Source organism: Chrysochloris asiatica, unplaced genomic scaffold (genome assembly GCF_000296735.1).
Source record: "Chrysochloris asiatica unplaced genomic scaffold, ChrAsi1.0 scaffold00027, whole genome shotgun sequence".
Lineage (NCBI taxonomy): Eukaryota > Metazoa > Chordata > Mammalia > Afrosoricida > Chrysochloridae > Chrysochloris > Chrysochloris asiatica.
In genome coordinates this window covers 5,114,115-5,138,303 of record NW_006408545.1, presented here as the reverse complement: position 1 = coordinate 5,138,303, position 24,189 = coordinate 5,114,115, and the positions used below count along the sequence as shown (strand labels likewise).

The 24,189-nt window shown below is 37.8% G+C and overlaps 1 protein-coding gene across 1 annotated transcript in view; it reads right to left on the bottom strand.

Annotated features, from left to right (window-relative positions):
• The window catches only part of CEP85L (centrosomal protein 85kDa-like), a 159,794-nt gene that overhangs the window by 120,951 nt on the left and 14,654 nt on the right, over positions 1-24,189 (bottom strand). Inside the window, exon 2 of the mRNA XM_006839889.1 lies at positions 15,599-15,760. Within this exon, the coding sequence (XP_006839952.1) occupies positions 15,599-15,760 (162 nt within the window). The remainder of the gene's footprint in view (positions 1-15,598; positions 15,761-24,189) is intronic.

The following is a 24,189-nucleotide window of genomic DNA, read 5'->3' as shown; positions in this document are numbered from 1 at the left end:
GTACAGCCTTGGAAACCCTATGAGCCAGTTCTACTCTGTCCTACAGGGTAGCTTATTAACAAGACACAACTCAACAACAGTGAGTTTGGGGTTTTTTCTGATGATGATGCAAATGGCTTTTTTTTAAATTTGGAGGTTTGGAAGAAAGACCTGGTAATCTACTTCCCAAAAATCAACCACTGAAAAGCCTATGGAGTCCTAGTCAGAACAGAAAGATGGAAAAGGAATAAAAGGTAGCCCAACTGGAAAAGAATGGAAACAGCCTGGTACCGAATAACAATAGACATACAGTCCAACCAATGGATTAGAATTGGGAGTCCAGAAAATAAACCCATACAGCTATGGTCAACTGATGTTCAACAATGATGCTAATAAGTCAACGGGTAAAGAAGAGTCTCTTCAATACATGGTGCTGGGAAAATTGAATTTCCATATGCCGAAAAAGGAAACAGAATCCACACTTCACAGCAAACACAAAAACAAATTCAAAATGGCTTAAAACAATAAAATTCTTAGCCGAACAAGCAAGGGCAACACTGTCAGGCCTAGCTTTCAACAATGGACTTGTTGTTAACGTTAAGTGCGTTAAGTTGGTGGTTTGAAGTGCAGACCTTGTGACTCACAGTCCAGTGCTGATCCTACAGAGCCACACCATGAGTCCATATTGGTTACAACAATGTTGTTGTTGTCAAGTCGATTCCAAGCCATAGCAACCCTGTATAGGGTTTCCAAGGAGCAGCTGGTGAGCGTGAACCACCGACCTTGCAGTTTGAACAACTTTGCATTCTGAGGCATTAGCCCACAGGGCCATACCAGGACTCTAACAAATTAACGAATTTATGGCTGGCTCAGGACCAGGAAGTATTGCAGAGCCAGAACTCGCTCCCTGGCGACAAACAACAAGAAGGATGGCTACGATTAAAAAACAAAAAGTAACAACAATTGCCCTCCCTCCCCCATAAAGGAAAGAAAATTGAAAAATGCTAGTGAGGATGTGGGGAAACAGAAACCCTTATCCATTGCTGGGAGATATGCAAATGGTATGGCCATTGTGAACAACACACGGAGAAGAAATTGTGTAGAAATTCCTCCTAAAACTATTGTCAAAATAAAAATAAGTTCAAAACACGCAGTGCCATTGTTGTTAAGTGTGGTCAAGTCAGTTCCTACTCACAATTCCATAACTAGCTATATACCCAAATTAGAAAAAGGATTATTAAAAAGAGATATACACAATTAAATTCAACAGTATTCACAACAGCCAAAAGGTAGAAACAACCTAAACACCATCAGCAGATGAATTAAAAAAAAAAAAAGGAAAGAAAGGCAGCACATAAATATAATGACAACTGGTGTTGGCCTTCCAGCTGCAAGGTCAGTAGTTCAAGGTCAACAGCTGCTTCACGAGAGAAAGATGAGGCTTCATCCCATAGAGTTTCATCTCTGAACTCGATAGGGTTGCTATGAGAATATCAGGAAAATGTTTACTTGAACTTTATTGCCTATTCAGACTTTCCAACTGTGTGGATCATAAGAAACTATGGCTAACATGCAAAGATGGGTATCCCAGAAAAGTTACTTGTGCTCATGAGAAACCTGACACCTGTACATACACCAAAAGGCAGCCATTAAAACAGAATCAAGGGGTCAGTGAATGGTTTAAAATCAGGAAAGATGTGAGCCAGGGTTGTATCCTTTCACCATACAATCTGTATACTGAACAAATAATCTGAGAAATTGGATTACATATAGAAGAGCAAAGCAACAAGATTAGAAAACTAATGAACAACCTGCAACATGCAGATGATACAACATTGCTTGCTGGAATCAAAATGTACTTGAAACACTTGCTGATGAAGCTCAAATACTTCACAATAAATTGCACTTCAATGTAAAGAAAACAAAATTTCTCACAACTGAACCAACAAATAACTTCATGATAAACGGACAAAAGATTTAAATCGTCTAAAACTTGACTTTGCTTGGATCCAACAGTCATGGACACAGCAATTAAGAAATTAAATCATGTATTAGATAAATCTGCTGCAAAAGACCTCTTTAAAGCATTCAAAAGCAAATATGCCAGTTTGAGGATTAAAGTGTGTGACCCGAGCCATGGTCTTTTCAAACTCCTCATCTAGTAGTATAGTGTTTTCGAATCGGGCTGTGAACCAACCACAAGGTCAGCAGTTCGAAACTATCAGCTGTTCCACAGGAGAAAGATGAGGCTTTCTGCTCCCGTAAAGATTTAAAGCCTCGGAAACCCTGTACAGAGTCATTATGAGTCGGAACCGACTCCACAGCACATAACCACCAACACCTCATATGCATGTGAAAGTCGGACAATGAATAAGGAAGACCATAGAGAAACCCAGGCATTTGAATTACTGTGTTAACAAAGATTACTGAAAGTATTATGGACTGCCAGAAAAATAAACAAATCTGTCTTGGAAAGAAGTATAGCCAGAATGCGCCTTAGAAGCGAGAATAGCAAGACTTTTATCTCTCATACTTTGGACATGTTGTCAGAAAGGGCCAGTCCCTGGAGAAGGACATGACATCATGGTTGGGAAAGTGGAGGATGAATGTAAACGAGGAAGACCCCCAAGGAGATGGACGGACACAGTGGCAACAACAATGGATTCAAACATAAGAACAATTGTGAAGATCTTGGAGGACTAGGTGGTGTTTCATTTTGTGGTGCACAGGGTTGCTATGAGTCAATGCAAAAAGTACCTAACAATAACTGAGTCGAATCAACTTGATGGCAGTGGAAGTAGGAAAAAAATTTTGATACATGCACTCGATGGAGCTTGAAGACATTATCCTGACGAATATAAGACAATCACAAAAGATCAAATAATATAATAACTTCACTCATAAAAAGGCAATAGACCAGTTTATTAGTAGTTATCAAGAACTACTAACAGGAAGGGGGAAGGTATTAGCAGTGACAGATTGCATTGGAATAGGGATGCACATCCAATTATTGTAACTGCCCTCAATACGCTGTATTGTTGTTGTTAAATGCTGCCGAGCAGACCACCCCATAGCACTCTTGTATGACTTCCAAGGGGCAGCTGATGAGTTTGAACCACCAAACTTGTGCTTCAAACCAACTTTGCCCTTCAGCGAATTAACCCACAGCACCACACCAGGACTCCAAATACATTATAAACCTGTAAAAAGTGTAACTGGCAAAAGTTGTAAGATACATGTATTTATTTATAAGGACAGGGGGGGAAAAAAAGGCATAGCTGCAGAGGCTGCTTACAAAAACACAAATCATACATAGGATTGGCTCCTTGCTTCCTTGGAGGTTTAAGGTCATGGCTGAATGGGAAATTCTAGTTACCTTGCCTAATAAAATGTAGTTAAGTGCTTCTGGTCTATCTCCTAATTTAATGCACAGTGCCTAGGGTCTTGTTGTTGTTGTTGTTGTTAGGTGCCATTGAGCCGGTACCGACGCATAGCAAACCAGAATGAAACACTGCCCGATCCTGCGTCAACCTCACTATTGTTGCCACACTTGAGTCCATTGATGCTGCCACTTGGTCTTCCTCTTTTTCTCTGACCCTCCACCTTACCAAGCACGATATCCTTCTCCAGTGACTGGTCCCTCCTCACAACATGTCCGAAGTATGAGAGGCGAAGTTTGGCCATCTTGGCCTCCAAGGAACACTCTGGATGCGCTTCTTCCAACACAGATCTGTTGATTCTTTTGGCAGCCCATGGCAGTTTCAATATTCTCTTCCAACACCATAACTCAAATGCGTCAATTCTTCTACATTCTTCCTTATTTACTGTCCAGCTTTGCATGCATATGAGGTTACTGAAAATACCATGGCTTGGGTCAGGTGCACCTTAGTCCTCAAGCTGACATCTTTGCTCTTCAACACTTTAAAAAGGTCATGTGCACCAGATTTGCCTAATGCAATACGTCATTTGATTTCTTGACTGTTGCTTCTGTGAGTGTTGATAGTTGATCCAAGAAGAATGAAGTCCTTAACAACTCCAATCTTTTCTCCATTGACAAGAATGTTGTTTACTGGTCCAGTGGTTTTACAATGAGATGCAATCCATACTGAAGGCTGTGCTCTTTGATCTTCATCAGTAAATGTTTTAAGTCCTCTTTACTTTCAGCAAGCAAGGTTTTATCATCTGCATATCGTAGGTTGCTAATGCATCTTCCTCCAATCCTGATGCCACATTTTTCTTCATAGAACCCAGCTTCTCAGATTATTTGCTCAGCATACAGACTGAATAAATATGGTGAAAGAATACAACCCTGTCGCACATCTTTTTAATTTTAAACCATTCAGTGTTCCTATGTTCTGTCCGAACAACTGCCTCTTGGTCCATGTACAGATTCCTCAAAAGCACAATTAAGTGTTCCGGAGTACTCATACTTCGCAATGCTGTCCATAGCTTATCATGATCCACACAATCAAAAGCCTCTGCGTAGTCAATAAAGCACAGGTAAATATCTGATATTCTCTGCTTTCAGCCAAGATCCATGAGACATCAGCAATGATATCCCTCGTTCCACCTTTTCTGAATCCGGCTTGAACCTCTGGAAGTTCTCTGTCAATGTACACTTGCAGCCATTTCTGTATTACCTTTAGTAAAACTTCACTCGCATGGGATATCAAAGAGATTGTCCGATTATTCCCTTATTCCGTTGGGTCACCTCTCTTTGGAATGGGCACAAATAAGGATCTCTTCCAATCAGTTGGCCAGATAGCTGTCTTCCAAATTATTTGGCATAGTGAGTGAGTGGCTCCTTGTGCTGCCTCACTTTCTTGAAAGATTTCAATTTTTATTCCATCAATACCTGGTGCCTTGTTCTTTGCCAAGTCCTTCAATGCACCTTGGACTTCCTCCTTCAGTATCACTGGCTCTTGATCATATGCTACCACTTAAAACGGTTGAACATAAACCATTTTCTTTGGGTACAGTGACTCTGTGTATTCCTTCCATCTTCTCTTGACACTTCCTGCATCATTCAATAATTTGCCCCGATTATCTTTCAATAACGAAAGTCGAGGATTGATTTTTTTCTTCAGTTCCCCCAGCTTGAGAAATGTTGAGCATGTTCTTCCTTTTTGGTTTTATGATTCCAGATCTTTGCACATTTTGTTAATATTTGGCTTTATCTTCTCGAGCTGACCTTTGCAATTTTCTGTTCAGCTCTTGGACTTCCTCATCTCTTCCATTTGCTTTAGCATCTCTATGCTGGAGAGCAAGTTTCAGTGTCTCTCTGACATCCATTTTGACCTTTTCATTCTTTCTTGTTTTCTTAATGACTTTTTGCTTTCTTCCTGTATGATGTTCTTGATGTCATCCCACAACTCTTCTAGTCTTTGGTCTTTAGTGTTTAATGTATCAAATCTGTTCTTCAGATGATTTCTAAATTCAGGTGGGATATATTCAAGGTTATACTTTGGCTTTCATGGACTTGTTTTCATTTTCTTCAGCTTCAGTTTGAATTTGCACATGAGTTACTGATGGTCTGTTCCACAGTCTGCCAATGGCCTTGTTTTCACTGATAAGATGGAGCTTTTCCGTCATCTCTTTCCACAGATGTAGTCAATTTGATTTCTATGTATTCCATATGATGAGGTCCATGTGTATAGTCATCTCTTATGCTGTCTAAAGAAGGTATTTGAAATAAACAAATCTTTGATTTTGCAGAATTCTATCAGGTGTTATCCAGCATCATTTCTATCACCAAGGCTATATTTTCCAACTACTGATCCTTCCTCTTTGCTCCCAACCTTTGCATTCCAATCACCAGTAATGATCAATACATCTTGATTGCATGCTTGATAGAATTCTTCTATTTCATCCTCACTGGCTTTAGTGGTTGGTACATAAATTTAATAGTAGTGGTATTAACTGGGCTTCCCTGTAGGTGCATGGATATTATCCTATCACAGACATCGTTGTACACCTCATGAGTGACCGGATATGTTCTTTTTGACAATGAATGCAACACCATTCCTCTTCAATTTGTCACTCCCGGCATAGTAAATCATGTGGTTGTCAGATTCAAAATGGCCAGTACCATCCATTTCAGCTCACTAATGCCCAAGATAGCAATGTTTTTGTGTTCCATTTCATTTTTGACAACTTCCAATTTTCCCAGATTCATACTTCATACATTCCATGTTCCGATTTTCATTGGCTGTTTACAGCTATTTTTCTTCATTTAGAGTTGTGCCCCATTAGCAAATGAAGGTCCAGCGGGCTTTTCTTCCATGGGCTTTACTCCTTTTTGCGTCATCACAGTCAACTCTACTCTGAGGAGGTAGCTCTTCCCCAGTCGCATTTTGAGTGCCTTCCAATCTGAGGGGCTCATTTTCTGGCACTATATCTAACAGTGTTTCTCTGCTATCCATAAGGTTTTCAGTGACTAAATATTTGGAAGTAGTTTGTCACTTCTTCTTCCTAGTCTTTCTTCGTCTGGAAGCTCATCTGAATCTGTCCACCATGGGTGTTCCTGATGGCATTTAAAATACCAGTGGCATAGCTTTCAGAATCACAGCAACTCACAAGCCACCACAAGCCTAGGGTCTGAAAAATTGCAAATGTACAACTTATAACAATTGGTCTCTATTCACCTTGAGCAACATAGTAAGGAGAGTCAGGAACAGCAGGAGATGGAATTACCTACCTCCTCTGTCATGAGACCAAAACTATATGGTGGCCAGCTACCATCACCAAACATTTTGATCCAAGATTTCATGAAAGTTTACTGTTTCAAAAGGGTAAGAATACAGCACAGAATTTCAAATCTCAATGACTCTAGACTTTTGGAGCGATGACAGGTAGATGAACCCTAAAACTCTGGTTCTGTAATGATCTTTAAACCTTAAAAACCAAAAATATCCCCTGAAGTCATCCTAAAACTGAGTAAGAATTTGCTTTAACTAGTAAAAAAAAAAGGTCTGCCTGGAACACTATGCTCTTTTAAGAACTATCTATATAGGATCAAACTGACAACAGCAATTCATAAAATTAGATAGGAACCTGAGTAGGTAGTAGGTTTATACTAATTAGAGAGGATAACTCAGAAAAAAAGAGGATGAGATGGTTGCAAAACTCAATAATGCAAAATGCCTTAATTGCACACATAAAAACTACTGAATTGGTATTTGCTTTGCTGTGTATATTCTCAACAGCATCAAAATAAGTAAAATTTAGAAGAAGGGAATTTAAAAAACAACCAAGTCTTACTGATCATACTTCATCTGTGACATACACAGGATCACCATGAGTTAGAATTGACTTAACATTAACTGTTGTTTTATGATGATAATGATGGCAGTGTTACAACCAACTGACACACTGTCCACATGTAATACAAAAAAAAATTCGTTATTTAAATAGTCATTATCAAAGCCTTAAAAGTTCCAAAGTTATTACGTGTCAAATATATCAAGGTATTCACCATAAATTGAACACTAAGAAAACAAAATCAATATAACAGATTAGATTATGTACTAAATGTAATTTACCTCATCTATAAAATGGATATATCATCCTACCTAACTCATAAGACTGTTGAATTAAATAATTGTGTGAAACTCTTATAATGATACCTTGAACATTTGATGATGTCCTCTCCAAGATTTGTTACAAAATACAACTTATATTTATAATTTTTATTTATACGTAAAAGTTTAAATATAAGCATTCTATCTATATCTAATTCCAATACATTGTTCATTGATTATAAGACGGTATGGTTTTCTTCCATAAGGGTACCATGGCAATTCAGTTCTGTTCAACAAATGGTCTGTGAGAACTGGTTATTCACATGGCAAAAGTTTAAGTTAGACCTTAGCTTAAGGTGGACACCATATACAAAAAATAATTTAAAAGAAATTAAACATCTAAATACAAGAGCTAAATCTATAAAAGGTCCAAGGGTTAAATCCTTGGACCTTGGATTACATCATGGATTGTTAATTATGAAACCAGAAAACACAAGAAGAAAAAAAATTAAGGTAAAGTAGCCATCATCAAAGTTAAAGTTTGTATATCAAAGGGCACATCAAGAAAGTGAAAAAGATAACCCATGAAATGGAAGAAAACATTTGTAATTTCATATATGATAAGGGGCTTCTATTTAGAACATAAAAAGAACTCTTATAACTCAGTAATCAAAAGACAAATTTAAATAGACATTACTCAAAAGAATATATACAATGCACTGCTACATAATATGCCCACTGCCAATGAGTCAATTCCAACTCACAGTGACCCTACAAGACATAGTAAACTGTCACATAGGGTTTCCAGGGCTACACATCTTTTCAGAAGCAGACTGCCACATCTTTCATCCACGAAGTGATTGTGGATTTGACTCATCAATCTTCTAGCTAGCAGTCAAGAGCTTTAACCACTGTACCACCATAGTTCCTTAATGGCCAATAAGCACATAAAAGATGCTAGACATCATTAGTCATCATTGAAACGCAAATCAAAATCACAATGAGACACTCACTAGGATAGCTATAATTATAGTTAACATAACAGATAATAAGTGTTGGTACACATGTAGAGAAACTGAAGCCCTCATACACTGCTGATAAAAATATAAAATGGCACAGCAATTCCTTAAAAGTTAAACACAGATTTCTACATTGCCCAGCAATTCCCTCATAGGTAGTTAGGTGAGAAGAAACTATATGTTCACACAAAAATTTGGACAAAAATGTTCAGACAGCATTATTCATAACAACCAAACAATATAAACAACTCACATATCCATCAAAGATGAATGAATAAATAAAATATGGTGCTATCCCATACATTATTACTCATCAATCAAAAGAAATGAAGAACTGATACAACATACATGAAAACACTGACATTAAGTCAAAATCACAATGGACCATATTATTCCATTTATAGCAAATGCCAGAATGAGCCTATCAACAGAGACAGAAAGACCAATGGTTGCCTATAGCAGGGGGAAGGAGTCCAGGTGACACAATGGGTAAGCACTCACCTGCTAATCAAAAGGTCAGTTGTTTGAACCCACACAGTTGCTCCAAGGAAGAGAAAATGGGATGCTCTGCTCTTGTGAAGACTTCTTGTTAAATGCCATCAGGTTATTCACACATAGTGACACTGTATAGGATTATTCCTGAACACTTATCTGTGCTCATGAGGAATCTGTACATGGGCCAAGAGACAGTTGTTCAAACAGAACATGGGAACACTGAATGGTTTAATATTAAGAAAGGTGTGCAACAAGGTTGTATTCTTTCACCATAGTTAGTCAAACTATTTGCTGAGCAAATAATCCAAGAAGCTGAGTTCTTTGAAGAAAAACATGGCATCAGGGTTGGAGGAAGACTCATTAACAACCTACGATATGCAGATGATACAATCTTGCTTGCTGAAAGTGAAGAAGACTTAAAATATTTACTGATGAAGGTCAAAGAGCACAGCCTTCGGTATGGATTACATCTCAATGTAAAGAAAAAAAATCCTCACCACTGGACCAATAAACAGCATTCTTATCAATGGAGAAGAGATTGAAGTTGTCAAGGACTTCATTCTTCTTGAATCAACTAACAACACTCATGGAAGCAGGTGTCAAGAAATCAAACCAAGTATTGCATTAGGCAACTCTGCTGCACAAGACCTTTTTAAAGTGTTGAAGAGCAAAGATGTCAGCTTGAGGACTAAGATGCGCCTGACCCAAGCCATAGTATTTTCAATAACCTCATATGCATGTGAAAACTGGACAGCGAATAAGGAAAACCATAGAAGAATTGATGCTTTTGAGTTATGGTGTTGGAGGAGAACATAGAAACTGCCATGGGCTGCCAAAACAACCAACAGATCTGTTTCGGAAAAAGTACAGCCAGAGTGCTCCTTGAAGGACAGAATGGCCAAACTTCATCTCTCATACTTTGGACATATTGTCAGGAGGGTCTAGTCTCTGGAGAAGGATATCATGTTTGGTAAAGCGGAGGATCAGAGAAAAAGAGAAAGACCCCCAATGAGATGGAATGGCCAAATGGCAGCATCAATGGGCTCAAGCGTGGCAACGATAGTGATGTTGGCGCAGGGTCGGATGTGTTTTGTTCTGCTATGCATAAGGTCGCTATGAGTCAGTACCGACTTGATGGCACCAAACAACATAGGATTTCCAAGGAGCAGCTGGTGGGTTTGAATTGCTGATCTTGTGGTTAGCAGACCATTGCTTATCCTACAATGACATACCAGAACTCCCCTGTAAAGATTACAGCCTCAGAAATCCTATGGGGCAGTTCTACTCTGCCATATCAACTCGACAACAACAAAGCAGGGGAAATATGAGAATGGGAAGATTATGGCATGACAGCTAAAAGGATTGGATTTTCTTTTTGGAGTAGTTAAAATGTTCTAAACTTGATAGTAGTGATGGATGTACTGTGTGCATATTAAAAGCCATTGAATTGTCTACTTTAAATGAGTTAATTGTATGCTAAATGAATTATATCTCAATAAAGCTCTTCTTCCCCCACCACTCATCTGTCAGATTTGTCACACTATGATAGTTTGCATGTTGCTGCCAAGATGGAAGCTATGCCACTGGCAGGGCTGCCCATGGTGGACAGGTTTCAGCTGAGCTTTCAGACTAACACAGACTTGGAAGAAGGAGAGATGGACTACTTTTGAATGGTTAGCCACTGAAAACCGTACGAACAGCAGTGAAACACTGCTGGATAGCAGCAGACTATTAAATATTGAAACACAATGAATAGCAACAGAATATAGTGCAGGAAGATGAGCTCCTCAGGTTGGAAGGCACTCAAAATACACGACTGGGGAAGAACTGCTTCTCAAAGTAGATGTGACCACGATGACATAAACGGAGTAAAGCTTTCAGGACCTTAATTTGCTGATGGGGCACACTAAAAATGAGGAGAAACAGCTGTAAACATCAATTATTAATTGGAACGTGGAACTTCCAGAAGTTCAAGCCAGATTCAGATGAGGATATCATATGGATCTAGGCTGAAAGCAGACAATACTAGAAAGATGCTTACCTGTGCTTTATTGATTACACAAAAGCTTTCAACTATGTGGGTCATAACAAACAAAGGATAACCTTGAAGAAAATGAGTATTCCGGAACACTTAATTGTGCTCATGAGGAAACTGTACATAGACCAAAAAGCAGTCATTTGAAGGAAACAAGGGAACACTGATTGGTTTAAAATCAGGAAAGATGTGTGCTAGGGTTGTATTCTTTCACCTTATTTATTCTATCTGTATGCTGAGCAAACAATCAGAGAAACTGGATTATAAGAAGAACAACGTGGTATCAGGATTAGAGGAAGACCTACTAACAACCTGAGATATACAGAAAGCAAAGACGACTAAAAATATTTCTGATAAATATCAAAGTCTTTGTTAAAGGGTTGCACCTCAATGTAAAGAATATAAAAAATTCTCATCACATCAAGATAAATGGAGAAGTTGTCAGACTGTATTCTGCTTGGATACCTTATCAAAGCTCATGGAAGCAGCAGTGAAAAAACCAAACAGCATATTGCATTAGACAAATCTGCTGCACAAGACCTTAAGTGTTCAAGACTAAAGATGCTAGTTTGAGTATGAAGGTATGCCTGACCCAAGCCATGGTCTTTTCAATGGTCTTATACGCATGTGAAAGCTAGACAATGAATAAAGAAGACCATAGAAGAACTGATTCACTGGAGAAGAATATCAAAGGTTATCATGGCCTACCAGAAGAACAAATTGTGTTTAAAGTACAGCCAGAATGGTCCTTAGAAGCCAAGACAACCAGAATTCATTTCTCATACTTTGGACTAAGGAGAAGGGTATCATGCTTGGTAAAGTGGAGGGTCAGAGAAAAAGAGGGAGACCCCAATGAGAAGGACTGGCACAGTGGCAGCAGCGATGGGCTCAAGGGTAGTAGCAATTGTGAGGATGAAGCAGGACTAGGAAGTTTTTCATTCTGTTATGCATAGGGTCACTATGGATCGGAACTGACTCTAAGGCACCTCACAACAGATAAACAAGGTGTTTAAAAGGGAAAAAAGCATTGTTTTCATCTCTTAAATATCTTTAGAATCAGCTTACAAGTATTCAAATATAACAAGTATTCAAATGCTTCAAAAACAATTTTCTCTCCAACTATTACTATGCAACTATTTACATGGCCTCCGCAGAGAAAACCACCTCAAAAGAACCTGGTGATCTGCTGGTGTGGTGCAAATTACTATCTGGTAGCCTTTCAGACTCATCTCTCATGTCATAAGATCTATTTCCTACCCATCCTGGAATCTGACGCCCCATGAACAAATTACCACAACTAAACAGTGATGCTGCTACTGTTAAATTAGTGCCTTAATTTTTTGTTAAATTTAAAAACAATGACATCCTCATTCAACATTATTTGAAATCTCAAAATACCATAATCTCTGTTAAGATTTTGATATAATCCTTGCCTCCATTTTGAGCTCTTTGCAATTCTGCTATTTTGATACAGTTGCGTATTCAATAAACATTTATTAAGTGAATAAATGAATGAACCACCAAAAGCTCCAAGTGCCATCAAGTCAGTTCCAACTCATAGAAACCCTGTATAGAGTTTCCAAGGAAGGGCTGGTGAGCTTGAACTGCTGACCCTATAATCCAATCAACCTTGCAGTCCAGCGCTTATCCTATAACACTATACATATGTATGTTTAATACTAATAGCAGAAATTCTAGAAGTTTCTAAAGTAAAGAAAGGAGAGGGAATTACAAGTGGTCCTCCATCTACAATAGGTTCCATTCTCACAGCTCTATCTTTAGTTAGTTCTGAGTCAAGTCAAACACCTTTTTTTTTTTTAATTTTTCATTATCATTGCCCTTTAATCCATACCTTTATAATAAACCCTATCTTTATTTGTCTTTGAAGGTTGAAAACATTACGTATAAATTTTTAAGCTATGCGCATCATCATAGTCAAGTCTACTTTGAGGAGGCTGCTCTTCCCCAGTCGCATTTTGAGTGTCTTCCAACCTGAGGGGCTCATTTTCTGGCATTATATCGGACAGTGTTTCTCTGCTCTTCATAAAGTTTTCAGTGACTACATATCGGAAGCAGTTCGCCTCTCCTTCTTCCTAGTCTGTCTTCATCTGGAAGCTCATCCGAAACCTGTCCACTGTGGGTGACCCTGCTGGTATTTAAAATACCTGTGGCAAAGCTTCCAGAATCTCAGCAATTCACAAGCCACCACAGTACAACAAAATAACAGATGAGTGGTGGTTTGATAAATTAAACCTCATTAAAATGAAAATCTTTTTCTCAGTACAAGTCCTCATTAAAATGGGAAGACAAATGACAGAACAGAAGAAAATATTTACAAACCACATATCTAGCAAAGGATTAGTACATAAAATGCATTTTAAAAAAATTCTTGCGGTAAAGTGGATTTACTTGATATGACTTCACAGTTTTTGTAACTCCCACAAAATTGTTTGGGTTGTTGTTGTTAAGTGCCATCTATCTAGTCAGCTGCGACTCATTGCAACCCTTTATAGGGTTTCCGAGGAGTGGCTGATGGCTTGTGTTTAGCAGGCCAGTGGTTTTCCTAAAATGTCACAAGCAAATAGGGTGTACAGAACTCTAACTCTGGGATTGGTCGGTTTTGCCATTCCACTGGATTTAAAAAGAGAAGCAGAAACAGACAATGCCAGGACCATCAAGAAAGAAGAGTCATGAACAGAACTTGGAAATCCCTGTGTAGAAAAGCTGCGGCAGCAGACAGTGGTATGGTGAGAAAAGACAGGGCTTCCCAGCCCACAGAAGCTGAACACCTTTGAGAGCAGGAGGCTGGATGTAGAATAAACCCTTTGGGCATTTATCTGCAGTGCTAAAGGAGCTTTGTAACACTTGCCAGAGCAGAGCAGAGGTCAAGGGGCCATATGGCTCAGAGGCCAAGGATGAGAGCGGTCCCTTTGATATAGCTGAGAAGAGGCACTCCTGACAGGAAAAATGCTATATCCTGAGTTGCTTCTGATCCTGAATTCTACCCTATTTGCTTCCTTAACAAACCCCATAATTATGACTATTGTTGGTGAATTCTGTGTGTCCGTTGATAAAGATCATCAAACCCAGCAGAGAAGTGTAAGAGTGCTGTGGGAGGGACAACTGGTGTCAGAACAGGATAAAGAAGGTTGAAGGGTAAAGGTATGTCTGATCACTACTTCATAAGAATCAGCCTTGGGCTGATTTTGAGTTGATTCTCCTTCTCCCTTGTGAAATCAGAGAACGTCAGACATGGTCCCTACACTACTTTTACAATGCTCAAAACTAAACGAGAAGAAACGTTAATTCAATTAGAACATGGCCAGAAGACATAAAGGGGCATTTCACTGAAGAGGCTATAAAGCTGTCAAATAAACATGTGAAAAAATGTTCAATGCCATGAATTATTAGAGAAATAAAAACTGAAACCACAATTAAATATCACTACACACTTATCACAATGGCTAAAATGAAAAAAGAACAATAACCCCAAATGCTGGCAAGGCTGCCCAGAACTCACACATACATTGTTGGTAGATATGATCCAGCTACTCTAGAAAACAATGAGGCAGTTTCTTTTAACACTAAATATGTAAAATGAAGATACGTGTTCACACCAAAACCAGTATACAAATGTTTTTTAGAATTTTTGTAACAGCCAAAAACTGTAAACAACCCAACTATCTTTCAACAAATGGTGATCCATTCATAACAAAAAATTCTACTTTTGTTGCTGTTAGGTCGATTCTGACTCATAGAGACCCTAAACAACAGAACACAACATTGACCAGTCCTGTCCCAGCCTTACAATTGTAGCTACATTTAAGATTAAAAAGAAAGAATTACTGAAACATGCAACAACTTGGGTGAATCTCCAGAGAACTGTGCTGAGTTAATTTATTTTAAAGTCACAAAAAGTTATACACATTGTACGATTCCACTCTTGAAATGACAAAATACAGAAATGGAGAAGAGGTAAGTAGTTGCCAGGATTAAAGAAAAAGTACATGGGGAGGGGGGCAAGAGAGAAGTTGTTATTGTTATGTGCCGTGGAGTCGGTTCCGACTCATAGCAGCCCTGTACAGGGTTTCCAAGGCTGTAAATCTTTATGGGAGCAGAAGGCCTCATCTTTCTCCCAAGTAACAGCTGGTAGTTTCAAACTGGTAACCTTGAGGTCCACAGCCTGAGTCATAACCACTACGCTAGTAGGTATGGCTATAAAAGGACAATATTGTCATCAGTCATGGATGTGGATGGGCAGTTTAATATAACCAGAGTATAGATAATTTTTGACTCACCCTTGTATTTCTTCTATCTGAATGTGAACTTAGAATGATCTCAAAAGAATAAGTTGAATTTTAAAAACTGAATAAAGGAAAAACCAATAATGTGACCAGAGAGAAAATTTCAATCGATATATGGCAGCAGAGGACATAATTCAGGATTCACAAACATTACTTTAAGAACTATAAAACAAATCCCTCTGACTGCTGTCATATCACAACTATTCTTCTGCGACTCACTTCCTAAAGCTAAGCATTTCAGCTCACCTTCCACGCTGTCAGAACAGGAAGTTCCAATGCCAGTGTCTCCACTGTCAGAAGTGATACTCTGTCTTCTGGTATGGTTATTTCGATGGTTAGATGGAACAGTCGTGGCCTGCCACAATGATTCATTACCAGGTAGCCATGCTGACGAAGAACAATCTGGGCCTAGAAAAGAACATATCCAATAGTTAATGCACATATCTAATGTCTGTGAGTAGGTCAGGGCATGAGTGGTTCAGTGGTAGAATTCTCCCCTCCCAGATTCAATTCCCAGCTAATGCACCTCCAATGCTATCACACCTGTCATGGTCCCCCTGCTAATCAGTATGAAAATCTGTCCATTATCAAAAAAATCTTTGGCAATATAAAATGGGGTTCCAACTCATAATGACTCTGTATAGAGTTTCTGAGGCTGTAAATCTTTTGGGGAGCAGAAAGCTTCATCTTTTTCCTGGGGAGTGACTGGTTGATTCAAACTGCTGACCTTGTGGTTAGGAGCCCAGGGATTTTGTTATTGTTATTAAGTGCTATGAAGTCAGTTCAAACTCACAACAACCCTATATAGGGTTTCTGAGGAGCAACTGGTGGGTTGAACTACTGACCTCATGGTTCAAACCAACCTTTCAGTCCTGTCCATTATCCTGCAGCACCACACCAGGACTCCTAATGCTAGTCTTGAAATGGTTCATACGCATCCCATAGCCTCATTCCTAGAGAAATAACCTCGCATTTAGGGAAATGGAGTTCTAGACAAAAGACAGATAGATCCTTAAGCATTATTTCCAACAAAAAAGAATTAAAAATAAGACCAAAAAGGGGGAGGGAACAGAATTGTGGCCATTTAAATAATATTAATGACGAGAATCTCAAAGTTTTTAAAACTATTTACTCTGCCATCCCCAGTGAGAGGCTATAAAAACTTGATAAATAAGAAATTCACAAATAACCTCAAATTTCATATTGTCTAAGAATTCTCTTATTTTTGCCTCTATCTGGCTACCTGTCTTCCTTCTAAACTGTAGTAATACTCCATATTGCAGTTAGTACCACATATCCAGTTCTTTCCTTTGTGCTTCACTGAGCATATAATAAAGACTGAAACAAAACTGTATAGAACTGGAAGGCGATACAACAAAATACTACTAGTAATTTTCTTTAGATGGTAGGATTACAGAGATTTCTTTTACCTTTATCATTTTATTTTCCTTTAACTTATCACAGTTAACACTGATAAATCAGAATTAAAAAAAAACAAAAAACAGTATGTATAGAAAATCCCTCACTACTAAGAAACTCAGGAGTCATGGCATGGCAATGTAAGCAGAGACTACTAACCAAAAGATTGCTAGTTCAAGTCCACCAACCACTTCTCAGAAACCTATATAGAGCAGCTCTGAGTCAGAAACAACTCAATGGCACTTAACAACAATTAATCAACCCTGATGTGGAGTTGTAGGATAAGCACTGAACTACTAATCATAAGGTTGGTGATTCAAACCCATCAGCTGTTTCTCAGAATCAACTTGATGGTACACCACAACATATTAACAATATTATCCCATCAGAACTTACCTTTTAAATCAGTAAGACATTTTAATTTGCTTATGAGGGTCTTGCTAAACTTTTTTGCTAAAAAGTTTTTGCTAAATTTTCCTTTTTGTCTTAACTTTTAAACACAATCAGTTCTTTAAAAAAAAAAAAAAGATTCAGTATAAGTTATGTACTTAGAACACAAAAGATGATGAACAAATGTCATGAATAAAATAACAGTCTCATCTTAAATTTGGATTGAGTGAATTCACAGTCAGAAAGGAATGACAGGTTTTGTTTCAGGGCAAGTCAATCCAGCCTCACAAAGCAGGAAGCAGGCAAAGACAGAAGCACTGCTGTATGAACAGCAAAGATCCCTGGAACTTCTCTCTGGAAAAAAATGTCAAGTGTTTCAATAGTAATTTAAATTCTTTTAAATAGAATACCAAATGCCAGGGACCACCAAAAAAATTATTAGTATTTCTCAAACTCTAAATAGAAGATTAGCACTGAATGAAGAAGCAACCTACTGTATTTTTCTTTTTGAAGCTTTTTTTAAATGGAAGCAAAAATGGATACAGTACTTATGCCTTCCATAATGTTAATATAGCTATAATTGCACATAGAAAAACTAATCCTACTGAATTTTTAAATGACTACTCCAAGTCAGAATAAAGTAAAAACAACACCATAGACAAAACTTTCACATAAAAAGATGCAAACAATAGAAATCCTGACTACAGAATGCAGGTTACAAGCCATTACCTATTGCCATTGAGTCAATTCTGAGGCATGCTATTAAGTGCCATCAAATCAGGTCCACTCACAGCAACCCTAAACAGGGTTTCCAAGGAGAGGCTGGTGGGTTTGAAGCACTGATCTTGTGATTAATAGTTCAGTGCTTATCCTATAGCACCACAGTGACCCTATATTTGGTTTCTGAGACTGTAAATCTCTATACGACCAGACAGTCTTATCTTACTCCCTTAGAGCAGCAGGTAAGTTTTAACTGCCATCAAGTCCATGATGATTCCTGGTTTCTGAGACTGTAAATCTTTACAGGAGTAGGAAGTCTAATCTTTCTTCCTCAGAGCAGCTGGTGGGTTGGGATTGCTAACCTTGTGGTTAACAGCCCAATGTCTAACAGTTACAGCACAGCTCTTTTATAACCCATTGTTGTCAAGTGCTGTGAAGTAGGTTCCAAGTCATAGCAACCCTGTATAAGTTTTTAAGGAGCTGTTGATGAGTTTGAATCGCCAACCTTGTAGTTAGCAGCCCGGTGCTTATCCTACAGTGCCATCAATTTATTTCACTCAGAACAACTCTGTTTTAATGAAATACAACAGAACAAATTAAAAGCACCAAAGAGCATTTACCCTTATATGACATCAGATGCACATTACTTCACAGTTTACTAACTCTGAAATGTTAAAAAGTACAAAATACTTTTGAACAAAGTTTAGACACTGGTCTTTAATTGCCCCAATTCTACATTAAAAATAAAAATCAATGTACAACTAAACTACTGAGGCATAAATCCAGGGAATACAACAAAAAAAATGTCCCCCTTCACTTACATCTAATCCGTTTCTGAAATTCTCCATTCCATTTCTAGAGTAATAGCTCTTTCCACTCCATCCCCACTGTCACAGACCTTATTTTTTGCTACAACAATCTCCTGGAGCCTAGTTTCCTGCTAGAATGCCAATCAACCCTTTGCCTCTACCCTATCAGAATTATTGTCTTAAAATCAAGTATGTTTGTCATTCTCCTACTTCCATATACTTGTGTGTTATTTACTGCATATTAATTAAAACTCAAACGTCTAAAGTTTGGCAGAATGTACTTCACCAACTGGCAGCATCATTTTCCAACTTTGCAAACCTTACCATCCCTGGTCCTACCTCTCCCTCTACACACACTCTCCCACCACACTTACCTAATCATAGCCTTCACATAGGCGTTTTCATGGCTCCAAACTGTCTCCTGTACCTACCTTCTTTATGAGTCTCAGTCCTGACTTAACCTACTGTAGCTGTCCTTCCCTGATTCTTCTAGGTGGTATTATATAACTACTACTTTGTGTGCTCCCACTATATTATTCAAAATTCCATTACAGCACTTACTAATTATATTAACCCACATGTATATGACTGTCTTCTCTCTCACTCAACTGCAGACAGTGAAGACAGACAACTTTTTTCTATAGTCTCCAGCATCTAGCACAAAGCAGCACAGTTAAGTACGATCTCAGTAAGTGTAGTTACTATTGCCATTGGACACCCAGTAACTGCTCCTGTAGTAAATTTAGACTATTAGGAGCCTTATAATTAGGGCTACAAATTAAAGCAAGGGTGTTTTTGGTAGTGGTTGTCAGTTTATTTTTAAGGACAGCCCATTTTAAACTATTCCTTGAGCCACTTTGCATGTAAGTATCTATTAAAAGGTCAGTAAATATTATCAAAACAGTCCCTCAAAAAATAATAATAATAATTTAAAATATTTTAATGGTTGATGGCCCAAACTCTTAATAAATAAGAAAGTGTCTTCAGTTAGGTCAAAATATACCAAAAAGTCACCAAAAAAAGTAGTAGAACATTAAATCACAAAAGACAGAAGAATGTTCATATTAATGGTGGTGGTAGTTCTGTGCAGTGGAGCCGGTTCTGATTCATAGTGACCCTGCATAAGGTTTCTGAGGCTGTAAATCTTAGTCTCATCTTTCTCCTGTGGAGCAGCTGGTAGATTCGAACTGCTGACCTTACAGTTAGCAGTCCAACGCATAACCCACTACAGTAGCAGAGTTCCTTTTTTGCACTAATAATAGTCAGAAAACCCAACTAAAATAAGGTATCATTCTTCTCCTAAGGGGGTAAAAAGTCATACTGTTAAGATTGAACTGTGTCAACCAAAAACATGTGCAACAAAAATTCTATGCTTGTGGTTATAATCTCATTTGGAAATGGGTTGTCCTTATTATATTAATAAGGCAGGACCAGTAGGGAGTATCTTGAACTATGAAAGAGATTAAACAAGGAAGCAGAGATGGTAGAAGACAGATGCCAAGCAATATGAAGGTCACCCATGAGCCAAAGCTCAAAAGAAACAAGGGCCTTCCTCCAGAGCTGACCGAGAAAGCCTTTCCATCGAGCTGGTACTCTGGATTAGGACCATAGCCCTTTAAACTGTGAGACAATAAATGCCTGTTAAAGCCATCCATTTGTGGTGTTTCTGTTATATCAGCACTAGGTAAGTAAGCTACTGAGAAATTATACTGAGGTTAGAAAATAATGCTCCTTTATAGTACCTTTTGTAAAACCATTCCTGGAAAAATGCAGGGTAAAACTTTAAAATAGTCACACTCTTATACTCTTCTCTGGGGACTTAAAAATTATCCCAAATATGATAAAAGTACAAAAATGTTCAAAATTACATTATAATACCAAAAAAGAAATAACCACCTCCCTCTTCTTGAGCATTAAGTAAATTATCAACATAATACATAATTAAATATAATTTTTAAACTTTTATGAAGAATATGATTATCACACAGGAAAACCCCTGATAAAATAATAAAAATGTAGGTTACAAAGTTATAAGGTTGTTGGTGTTTGGGGTGTGTGTGTGTGTACACGTGCACACATGAATTAGAATGTCCTCACTCACAAAAACCAAACAGGATGACTGTAAATAAAGAAACATAATCCTATAAATATATTTGAAACATCATTACCCTGAACCTTTTTTGTTATTGTTTAACCAAAACTGAAATTCTCTATATAGCTACTGGATATAGTTACTTGAAGGAAATGACTCTTTACTTTTTTAGAATGTAAACCGTGAAGCAGAATAGCTTAAAATGGAAAGAATAAATCACAGTGAACAATGAAAGTGTCAAGCAGAATAGGGTTCAGACCCAAGCTCACTATGAGTTATGCAATTTAGGGCAACATTATTATCCTCACTAAACCTCAGTTTATTCATCTGCAACATGACATTAAATCAGACCTGCAAAGCCACAAAATGGAGATGTTTTAATCAAGGTTAAACAGAGCTGTCTTAACAAAAGAAATTATCCAAGTAGGGCATTTCGTACAATGTTCAGTACTCAATCATTTTATTAGTATTATAATTTGTATAATTATCATTGATTTTAAAAGACAAAAAAATTAATGAAATGCAGAACTATTAAACAATTCAGAGAACAGGTTTAATCCTTTCCACCACTCAATTAGAAAAGCATCATTAGATAATCTTATACTACACTGGAGAATTATCTAAAATAGAGTCAGCAAAATATAGCAATAGTTATTTTCTTCAATCCATTCCACTCCATTTCAGTACTGCTTCTATATCTAGGTTATTACTCCAATAAGTCTTAATTTTTTATTTTATTATAGAATTAGCTGTAGAACTTATTGAAACAAACGTGGATTGGGAAACCTGTCTATTCTTGTTGTTAAGTGCCATCGAGTCAGTTCCAATTCATAGCAACCCTTATACAAGGTTTCCAAGGAGCAGCTGGTGGATTTGAACTGCAGACTTCATGATTCACAGACCAGTGCTGACCCTACAGCACCACACCTGTCTACCTAGATTCAAATTCCACTCCATCTCTTATTAGCAGTGAAACCTTAATCAAATCACTTAATAGTACCTCTCCTTAGCTTCTTAACCTCTGAAATGAGGGTGGAAATGAGAGACCCTATCTTAGTAATTACATGAGCTAATTTGTAAAATAATTTTTAAGTGCCAAGCTGAGGATGTAGAGAAATTCAGACCCCCATATACTATTGGTATAAATGATGCAGCCACTGTAGAAAAGTCTGATGGTTCTTCAAAAAGTTAATCGTAGATTTACCATATGGTTCAGTAATTCCACTCCTAGATATACACCCAAATGAACTGAAATCAAGAACTTAAAACAGACACTTGTACACCAATATTCATTGCAGCATTATTCACAATAGTCAAGAAGTACAAATACTGCATTGTTCATCAACCAATGAATGGGAAACAAAATGTGGCTGTTCCACACAATGTCATTAAAAAGCTCTGACATGCGTCATACATAGATAAATGCGAAAATCATTGTGCTAAAGTCTACAGACTTAAAAGTTGGTGAGCAGCAATCTAAGGTGCACTTATTGTTGTCTCCCCAACCAGAGCAAAGAAAAGTGAAGAAAATTAAAGATGCAAGGAAACAATTCGTCTAATGGGCTACATGAACACCAGTCTCCAAGCCCATGAGACCAGAACTCGATGGTGTCTGGTTACCACTACTAACTGTTCTGAAAGGGGGAAAATAAGACAGAGTTGGTAAAACTTGTGGAATAAAACTCAAAATCGCAAATAAGACCATGCTTACTAGTCTGATTGAGACTGAGGAAACCCCCAAGTCTATGACCTTTAGACATTCTTCATGCCTAAAACTGAATTCATCTCTATGGCTCACCTTCCAGCCAAATGAAAGACTATTAGGTAAACAATAACACCAGGGAGCACTCCTTAGAACAAGCAACCATACAAGATCAAAAGGGATGAAGCTCAGAATGGAGTCCTAGTATGGGGCTATCGGCTATAAAGCAAAGCACCACACGGTTAGTTTGAACCTTGAAGTTCAAATGCACCAGCCTCTCTCTCTCTCTGGAAACCCTATAGAACAATTGCAACAATAATAACACTCAGAAGGCTGGAAGGCATAGGGAAGGGGGAAAAAGGAAACCTTAAACACAAGGAGGAAGTGGGCAATCAATGTCACACACACACAAACATGTGACTTGTTCAATAGAAAACAACTTACTCTGTAAAGGTTCACTCAACTCACAATAAAAAGTTAATTTTAAAAACATTTATGCCTAGGACCATCAAGGGAGAAGAGCACAAGCAGAATACAAGAATCCAGAGAAGCAGTGATACCAGAGATGGAGACAAGAGATGGAGACATGGAGCAGCTGAGGACTCTAAATTCATGGGAAGAGAGGGACTAAGAGATGGTGACTAGAAGGCAGACTTGCAGAATGTAACCTTTGGTGGTGTAAATTATGTATGCCTGAGTGTTTAAAAAAAAAGAACTAAACTGAATAAAGAGAAATACTGTTAACTGATGGTGCATGGTGGGGATTATAATCATTGTAATGAAACAAGGTATACAATTTGTTGAAAGTAAAACTGATAATCTGCCCTGTAAACTTTCACTCAATCCATAATAAAAACCTTAAAAAAGAAAAAAAAAAAAAAAACCCTACACAGGATTGCTACTAGTGGAACTGACTTGACCACAACACACAACAATGACCACAAGTCATAGTGTTATTTCTTTGGTGATCCAAGCCAGGGGAGAAGAAACATGTATTTGATGTGTTCTTGCAAATTTGAAGTCTTCATGTGGCACTGTATGATAAAGCACTGGACCACAAGCTCTGTTTGAACTGAAAAGTCAGTGGTTTGAATCCACCAGCTGCTCCTTGGAAACCCTATATTGTTGTTGTTGTTAAGTGCCCCTGAGTTGGTTCCGACCCATAGCAATCCTGTACAGGATTGGTTCCTTGCGGTCCAGTGAATTATCCTGCAGTACTACACCAAGACTCTTTTATATCTTCTTGACTAAAATAAAATATGATGAAATGTCTGAGTTCCCAAAATATCAGTGCTGACATATATATCTGGCCTTTTTCACTAAAATTATATTTAATTTAGGAAAAAAGCAAGGGTCATACAAACAAAAATTACAGATAAAAATTTTTTTTTAATTATGTTAAGAAAAACAAGTCAAACAAAAGGACAAGTACTGTATGATTCTACTTATATGAAATCTACTGGATAGGCACACTCACAGAGACAGATATACATCAGAAGTTATGAAGAGGAGAAGAGGAGGAGTATTGCTTAATGAGCACAGCATTTCCGTTTGGGATGATGAAAAGGTTTTTAATCATTAAAATGGCAAATTTTATGTTCTATATAATTTTACCACAAAGTATTTTTCAGTGCAAGGAATATAGTTAAATTCAATAAATATCATAATTATTTGTATTACTTTACTGTACATGAATATAAAATTC